The sequence below is a fragment of the Dendrobates tinctorius genome, unplaced genomic scaffold (assembly GCF_039654945.1).
Source record: "Dendrobates tinctorius isolate UK_male_01 unplaced genomic scaffold, ASM3965494v1 ptg000384l, whole genome shotgun sequence".
In the NCBI taxonomy this organism is placed as follows: domain Eukaryota; kingdom Metazoa; phylum Chordata; class Amphibia; order Anura; family Dendrobatidae; genus Dendrobates; species Dendrobates tinctorius.
In genome coordinates, this window is record NW_027362050.1 from 552887 (window position 1) to 562101 (window position 9215).

The 9215-nt window shown below is 41.3% G+C and overlaps 1 protein-coding gene across 1 annotated transcript; it reads right to left on the reverse strand.

The window, feature by feature from the left end:
• Positions 1–1143: 1143 nt before the first annotated feature.
• CD248 (CD248 molecule) lies at positions 1144–8525 on the reverse strand. Its single transcript, XM_073563283.1, has one exon. The coding sequence runs from the start codon at positions 8104–8106 to the stop codon at positions 5998–6000; it is 2109 nt and encodes a 702-aa protein (XP_073419384.1). The 5' UTR covers positions 8107–8525; the 3' UTR covers positions 1144–5997.
• Between the last annotated feature and the right edge of the window lie 690 nt (positions 8526–9215).

The following is a 9215-nucleotide window of genomic DNA, read 5'->3' on the forward strand; positions in this document are numbered from 1 at the left end:
CCCATAATCTAAGGCGCTGGATAATAAAAGTAATTTATAATGTACGGCTTTGGAAGACATGTTGACCGAGCCATTTAAACAAGCCTAATAGTCAAGTGTCTTTAGGTTACGTGTCAGTCATGCATCCCAAAATTTTCCAAACTTTTCTTACTTTGGGTAAAATGTCTCAGGGGACCTTTAATTTTTGCACATCAAGGTGGCCATACGTGTCAGTCAAATCTGCTGATTTCTGTGGGATGGACTGACCATCGGAGGTGTATGGAGGAGCCCAAACTTTCCTATTTTAGTGGAAACAAGGATGGGAAAGATGTATTTCAACATGCCCCATCCTTTTTTTCTCACGGGAGATGGGCTGCTGCCAGAGGTGTTTGCCAATGACTTATTCCATCCTTTGAAGCACAGATGTAGGCTCGTTGGAGCATGCATGTACCGTATATAGACGGGTTGGAAAGAGCATTTGGCCTCCTTTAGGATGGGGCTAAACACACAAGTCAAGCGGCCAAAGATTGCAAAGTTGCATTGTGATATTGAGGGCAGTGCAACCATGACAAGTCAGTCACAAAGAAATTCAACCTTGTATCCAGCCGATATTTGTGCCTTGCTTGTAGTGGTTGCAGTACTCTTGGGATTGCAATGGATCCCCATTTATTTGCATTGCAGCGATACTTAGTGATCTATGTCTGCGCCACCTATGTTATGGCCTCAGACGAGCATCTGACAAAATATTGGAACACATTTGGACCAAAAGTTATTCTATATCCAAGGGAAAAATAACAGCATTCCCCCAGTTTGATCTGATATTCGAATCGCACTCAAAATTGCAAGTCAATGAGTGCGTGGAAATCAGCAGACTGCGCTCTGATGTCATCTGAGTGCAGTCCGATTTCCACGGCCTGACAGAATGGAGAATATGTAGAAATGTGTTTCTCTTCCTCATACGAGAGAATCGGATCACACTCTGATCAGTGTCATCTGCATCATCGCTCGATTCTCTCGAATGAGAGAATCTACGGTCGTCCTCACCTGCCCTCACTTGTATCGTTCCCAGCATATATAAAATGCATTGCAGACAATTGCGCCGTTGCAGTAAAGAAATTTAAAGTCACAAATGAACAAATCCGGTTTTTAACAGTAAAAAAAAAATCAGATTTTTTTTTTTTATTAACCATGTCTGTTCCAGAAAACAACAACAACAGTTTTATGGCACAAAAGGAACCATTTTACCATTATTGCAGCGTTTTCGGGTCTGTCACCCTTCGCCGTGAATCAAATCCACTACGGATTCTCTTAACCATGACCAAATAAAAAAGTGACAATGTTGGATGTATACAATGAACACAGGTTGCAGAAAGTTGTAACATTATAACACATAACTCACACATTACAAACGGAATTAGAAATGGCGACATCAAAACCAAGATAACAAATATATTCAATATAATACAAAAGTAAATCACTACGAGGTCCCCAAATACTTTACCGCCCCCTGAGTATTCGATTCCTATAGTGGCAGTCCAATAAAATGTACTTCAACCATTTTTCTAGCCGCAGTGTGCTATAAAGAAAAATTAACCACATCTGCAAATAGTTTTTTGACCCATTAGTTCCCAATTTTTGCTACAATAACTTCGCTATTTCAATCTAAAATAGGGTAAAGAAAGTTGGAAGTTAAATTCCAAAATCCGACTACGTAAGGTTCCATTGTAGTCTGTAACCATGGAAACAGGTGATTTTATAAGCAGTAGGCACCATGGAATGTTTTTAATGAAGACTGTTAGCATTTCATTACTTTTTTTAAGTTTAGGGTGCTATCACATTGAGTTTAGGGTCACGCTCGGTGGTCCCATCGGGGCTTACGTTCGAACGCAAAACGGGATTCGGACGTATACGCTGATGGGGGGTTGGAGATGAGCGTCCGCCTCCAGTAGGCGTATATTCCCCAAAATGATGCACATCAGGGGGCATGTTTGCTCTGTCGGCACCATTCCCGTCCGGGTCCCATTTCGGAGGTGGTTCGGATGTAGGCTCTGACGGGACCACCGAGCGTGTCCCTAATTGCAGTGTGAGAGCGCCCTTAGACACAGGGAAATAATGAAGCAATGGTTACAGTACTGTACACGCCCTTTAAAGAGGTTTTCTGGTTTCAGAAAAATACCCTTTAAAAAAGTGTCGACATTTTCTAATTTAACATGCGGTTTAGCTGCTATGTCTTGAAATCTTTAAAGGGGTTTTTACAGTTTTGAAATACCCCTACCCCCATCTGCAGTTTGTTTAAAAAAAAAAAAAAAAAAAAATTCATCCGGGCCTTACTCACTCTCCCCAGGTCCAGAGCCGAGTCTCCTCTGCTGGTTCTGCTATTTGTTATTGTCTGCAGCCAGTGCTGACATCACAACAGCGCTGCTGCCAATCAGCGAGTTAAGTGCCATCAGCTCAGGCAGGCTCAGTTATTGACATGACGTCAATGTCAGACACTGGGAGAATCATGGAGTCTTGGCGCTGGACTGGGGGTGGGTGACAAAAGCACAGATTTTTTTTTTTTTTTTAACTGCAGCCAAGGGGACAGGAGGTTTCAAAAATTGGAAAAAAAAACCTTTTACGGTTTTCAACACATAGCAGCTAAACTGCATGTTAAAATACAAACTTGCGCCACTTTTTTTTTTTTAAAGGGGTCTTCTTTATTTCATTTTATAAAGTAATGGTATATCGCTAAGAAATCCAATTATTTTCTGATTCTGTGACCCACACCAAACCTGTCATTGAAGGGGACACGTCACTGATTTAGTAGTTAGTAAGTAGTTTCTTTTTAGATATTGTTTTTCAAACATATGTTCTTCATGATAAAATACTTTTAGGCTAAGTTCACATTAGGCATTTTCGCAGCTTTTTTTATGCAGATTTTCAGAACAAACAGACAAAACTACCCTTATAATGAGTACAAAATTACTGTCCAAACTAAGCACAGCGGCTTGGTGCACCCTTGATGCCTACTCCCACCTACTTGTTTTCCAGCTATCTCCCCTCCCCCTTTTCCTTGATTGACAGCTTTGGCTTTACAGGAGTCAGAGAGGGACAGAGATAGATGGAAAAAAAAGTAGCTTGGAAGGTGCACTGCACTGTTTGGCCACGTCATGGTGCACCGAGCCAATGTGCTTGGTTTGAACACTTATTTTGTACTGACAAACTCCCTTTAAATTTTTCCTCTGATCAAATCTACTAAATTAAGTTTTGGATCATATGTAGCTTTATTACCCCAATATCCATTACCCTTCTAGTGAACACCTGGATTTCCACCCAGAATAAATGCAAGGTTTTCATTCTTTGCTATCTTTAGTGGCTCCCAGTATACAAGGCCACCTTGTAGTTGAATGCTAGGTATGTAAGAGAGGAGGAAAGTGAAATCTGGACACGGTAACGGGAATCTGTCAGTTATTTAATCTGACAGCAGCATGATGTAGGGGCTGAGACCCTGATTCCAGCGATATATCACTTAGTTTACTGGGTGCAGCAGTTATGATACAATCACAGTTTTTCTGCTGTAGATCTAGCAGAGCTCAGAATGCTGAGCTGTGTATAACCCTGCCCACAACACTGATTGACAGCTTTCTGTGTGCACTGTATATTGACAGGAAGGCGTGGTTAGCCCAGGAGGCCCAGACACCTAGTCCTGCAGTGATAATCTCCTGCTGATAAAACATTGATTTTCTTGAAATAGCAAAACACATGACACATCGCTGGAATCACAGGGTCTCAGCCCCTACATCATGCTGCTCTCAGATTACATAAAAAAAACCTGATGATAGATTCTCTTTAAAAGTAAGAACCCAGAAGTTGCTTTTCTATAAATTATAACACAGAAATAATCTAATAACCTGCACCCAAAGGGCTTGTTGTGTGTTGGTCCCTTCGTGCCCTAAACTAACTCTTCGGATAAAGCTGTTATATTGTGCTATGCCCTGTACAGGGACTGAAGAGCCATTACATACAGGGGTTCTCTCTTTTTGGGGTTATTTGAGTTCCTGGGTCATTTACCGTCCCATCAGACCCTGTACTAAATAAACATAACACAATGTATTAATTTCGAATGTAAAGCAGTAATGATATTTTCTGTACAGACTTATATTGAACAACATACACATTTATGTTTGACTATTATTGAGCCTTTGTCTAAAGTGATACTTTTGGTTTTCCTTAGAGTAACCGTTATTTTAATTTTTACTTCATATATCAACAGTGTGCATGAAAATAAGCAACTTTGTAATGTATCTTATCAGAGAAATCTGCTTCTTTCTCCTCTTGAACTGATCTTTCACTCCTAAGTAATGGGGAAAATCTGTATCCAGTGAAGAGATAGGAGATGACAGTTGGTGCTTCTAAAGTTCTATGGAGAGAGGAGGAGCTAGAGACAGGCACAGATACTGCTGAAACGGCAGTTACAGTTCTCCATAGAACTTCCTGAGCACCAACTGCCATCTTCTAATCTCAGTAATGGGAAAACCTATGCTTACTGGAAACAGATTTTAACCTTGATTTGAGAATGTTGAGACTGAATAATCAGTCCGGGAGTAGAAAGAAGATTATTCTAATAACATATATTACAAAGTTCCTTATTTTCACATGTATTTCTGATTTATGATGAAAAAATAAATAAAATGACAGATACACTTTAAGTAACTCAGTAAGGCCAGGATCACACATGCGAGAAATACGGCCGAGTCTCGCATGTTAATACCCGGCACTGCCACCGACACTCAGATCGGAGCGTGCGGCCGCATAGCAATACATGGAGCCGCATGCTTTGCTCCTGAGCGCCGGCGGCAGTGCCGGGTATTAACATGCAAGACTCGGCCATGTTTCTCGCATGTGTGATCCCAGCCTAATTGTATGGCTTGACCAATAGCCATTAAAGGAGCTCTCCAGCCTTAGGATACAAGTCTACAGTCATGTGACTGCAGACTAGTGAATCCTCACAATGCACACTGTGAGGATTTTCCAGTGCTGGCACAGGAAGCGGAAAGTCATGCGATCGCAAGTGTGTTATTTGCATACTTCTGGTCACATGTCGTCTAGACATGTCTGATCTGGCGCAATATATTTGCAATGGGCTGCACACGTCTAGTTGGCATGTGACCGCGTGTATGCAAATCACCTCCTAGTGGTCACTCACCTAAAGCTCCTGGCTCCGGCACTGGAGAATCCTCACAGCGCGCACTGTTCATGCTGTGAAGATTCACAAGTCTTCAGTCACATAGAGTGACTGCAGACTTTTACCCTAAAGCCAGACAACCACTTTTAATTCATGGTTTTCATTGTTAGACTCCGCGTTCCCTCAACACCATGACATGATTAATTTGATACAATAAGCTCTGAACACAATAAACCTCTTAAATACACACAAAAAAATTAAATTCCGATGGACTACAAAGAATTGTGTCTACTATCATTAACAGGATATATCACAGATACCAAAGTCTGGACACAATGTGAATTCTGAGCCAGTATCTCTACCGCAGTGACATCTACACTCACCAGGTCTCATGTGACATTCCGTTCAGAACCCTCTGCCTGAAAGTGAAACTTTTTTTTTTTTTTACCAGAAAAAGGTAATTTACATTATTGTATAGATACAGGTCCAGATGTTCAAAACTGGTGCAAAAGGCATGACACGTGTGCTAAAAGAAAGCAACTCTATATGCAAAACACAGTTGACAAGAAAAAACATACAATAAAGGTAAACATAAAAAACATTTAACAAGGGCAGACCAAGATGTAATGTAAGGTATGGAAACGAGAAATGGAATCGTGAAATAATGAAACTTGAAGTCAAATGTAAATACTAGAAAGTGCATGGGCAGAACAAAGATATAGTGAAAAGAAAAAAACAAAATAAAGAAATGGAAAAATAAGAGTGAATACTCCAATTGCACCAATGCCAACACAGACAGACCCTCCCAAGCTGATATTTTATCCGATTTACAATCCTCTATCCATCATATTAATTCAAACACCACCTCGACTGTTTAGACTGTCCACACCGGAGGGAGGAATACCTTTCTCTGGCCCACTACCTGTTACCCAATGATAGCAGTCAGTAACACTACGGGGTTTTGCTTCTCCTCCACATCTGGTACAGTATACAATGGCCAGTGCCAACATGATCACTAGAAATACACTCAAGGGTACAAGCAAGGCTACAATTAGCCATCGAGTATCCCTTTTTCCCTTGGACTCTTTGGATGGATGATGTGAGTTAGCATGTAATTCAGGAGACCTGGAATGTGAATTATTATGAGACAATGGAAGTCCTGATGTGACCATAGTGGTTATAGTCGGAACTTTTTTGATTTTTAGTGTCGTTTGAGGCTTTTCATTAACCCTAGACCGGCTAGGAACTACTGTTGATAACTTGAATTTGTCCCAAGAACTTTTATGAGTTGCAGGATGTTTCGTTGTGGGAACATCATAGATTAAGTTCCGTCCCGACCAAACGTTAACTTTTGATTGTTCTTCTGGTTTTATCGTTGAGAACAATCCATTACTTGGCACGGTTGTCTCCAGTGAAGGAACATTAGGAGTTGTAGTAGGCAAAGTAGTTGTTCTAATCGTATTCTCTTTAGGTTTTGATGTTGTAATATCGTCTGGCATTAAAGTGCGTATGGTTGTGGTTTCCTCATGGGTTTCCCAACCCATTAGAGCAGTCGTTGTCTCAAGAACCTCTTCTGTAGTTGTCCCAATACTAGTAATGTCTTCGTTGGAATTAGATATGTAGTCTTCAGTCTCTGAGTTGATTTCCGTATCTACCAGATCTTCCCATCCTGTTGTATCAGGTTCTGGCTCCAAAAATCTTTCGAAACTGGTTACATGGGGATTTGGATCATTTTTAGGTTCTTCATAGTGTAGTCGATTGCAGCTGACACGATCAGCAGCTAGTTCATAGCCTTCATTGCAAAAGCATTCAAATCCCCCCACGTGGTTTACACACATTTGCTGGCACATACGGGCAAAACGACATTCATCTATATCCACACAGCGCTCAGGATCATCCTCAGAGATGGCGAATCCCAGATCACAAGAGCATTTATATGAACCTAGGGTATTTTCACAAAAGTGTTCGCATGTTTCGTCGTCTTCACATTCATCTATATCTTCACAACTGAGTTCATCTGAAGCTAGCTCATAGCCTTCTGGGCATATGCACTGGTAACCCTTACCACCAATTCCATGCTCTATACATCGATATTGGCATGGGCATCTTTGCTCCTCAAAGTCCTCTGGCTCACAGGAGTGTCCATCAGGCTGAAGTATATACCCTTCTTCACAAGCACACACTCCATCTTCACACAACTGTTGGCAATCCTGGCACAAATCATCAGAGTCTTGACACAGTGGTTCCTCTTTGTCCCATCCAACTGTACGATCCTCTCGAAATGTGCAGAGTACAGATATGGCCTGTTGTTGACTTTCACAGGACACCACGGCGACAGTGCCAAACGGTAGTAGATCAAGCCAAGTACCCTGGTAGCCAAACGGTACAGAATAACGAACATTTTCTCCACTCAAAGTTGGACACATTCCTTGATAGCGAAACTTGCATATAAAGGCATCAACTGGCAATGTACAAGACCCTTCTGACCATTTAAAATCATCTTCTGGTTTACCATAGCCCAGACCAATAGCCACACACCTTGCTGCTGAACAGGGACTTTGAGATCCTGATGAAACAGGCTGTGATACCCAGTTGGTGAATGCAGTGTCTTGGTCCCCAGTTGTCCAAGTAAAACCACGCAATGGCTTCTGTGGAGCACACTGTCTAGGTTGACGCTGTAGGCCTATCCAAAGCCTTAGTTGAACATCTCCATCACTTTGGGAACCTGTTGATGAGGTAAGGAGTTGCTCAACCAAAGCAGCTTCCTGAACATTTTTTACAGTCGCTAAATTGCCACCTTTTTCTCGACAGGCTCTCCAAGATTCAAGAAAAGTCCGTCGCTGGTAAAAGACAGCGTAGCATGAGTCACCTGGTCCACAGAGGGCATCATGTTCTTTGAGGTCACCAGAAAATGAAACAGATAGTAGAAGTAGGAGCTGCAAAGTGAAAAATAAGAGATCCATGAGTTTCTTTTTTTGTTGTTTTCCGTTGCTGCTTGAGGACAATGTCAGTCTTACTCCAGAGGTTTCAGTTGGATCCAGTTCAATCTGAAGGATCTCTTGGTCAGGTTAACGTGGGCTGGTTGTCCTAGCCTGGAAGACTATAGCTGGTTGAACTTGTCTCCAAAAGTTCTTGTGAGCAGGAGAGTCAATTTCATTCTCTCAAACTTCATAGAGATTTGATTTTAGTCCGTAGAGTTTTGCAGATTTGAATTTGATCTTTTTTTTTGCAGGGTTAGAGAATGGTTTTCTTAAATGATCTCGTTGCCAGACAGTTATCTCATATTATAGCCTGTATGGTTGGCAGTCGTCATCTCTGTGATCTCCCCAGCTGTCCCAGCCTTCAGTCTGATGCCTTTCACAGACAGAGTAGTAAAAGAAGTTCTACTTCTATCTATCTGCTTGTAGATTTCAGAGGGAGGTCTCTCGTCAGCTCTCCCACATATTCTGCTTTCCCTCCCCCTCTCCATCCTTGTATGGACAAAGTTTGTTTCTATCTTTTTTTTTTCTTTTCCTCTCCCCTATTTTACTCCTGGTCTCAGACCCCCTGAGATTTTGCAAATATTTCTGTCTTGGCAAAAAAAAAAAGGGAAAGTAAGAAATGAAGGTTGGGGAAAGACTGAATATGGAAGCGAATGATTCATAAAAGCAGAGTTGGAAAATAAAGGAGGTCAGACATGAATAAGAGAAAATTGAAAGGAAAAAAAGACAAAGAGAAACAGAATAAGGAAATGAAAGGATTATTACAGATCATCAAACAAAAGCAACACCGGTATGGAGATAAAACATGTATTTTTATGATTGTACAAATTGACAAACAGTAGATGGAGCATGCTGATAAAAAAAAGGATGATGTCAAATGCCTTATACACTGTCTTCACATTGGGTCTTTGCTGATTTTTTATTTTGCATTTTTGACTGCGGCAATTTTATGCTGTGGATGCTTTAACTTGCTCATTTTGGTTCTGCCAGACACATATCTCGACCCCTTAAAGAGAATCAGTCACCCTATTTTTCGCCTAGCAGCTGCAGGCATTGACATCAGGGGCTTATCTACGGCATTCTGTAATGCT

Coding starts and splice junctions, on each gene's coding strand:
- CD248 (XM_073563283.1), bottom strand. CDS start 8,106: ATGGATCTCTTATTTTTCACTTTGCAGCTCCTACTTCTACTATCTGTT.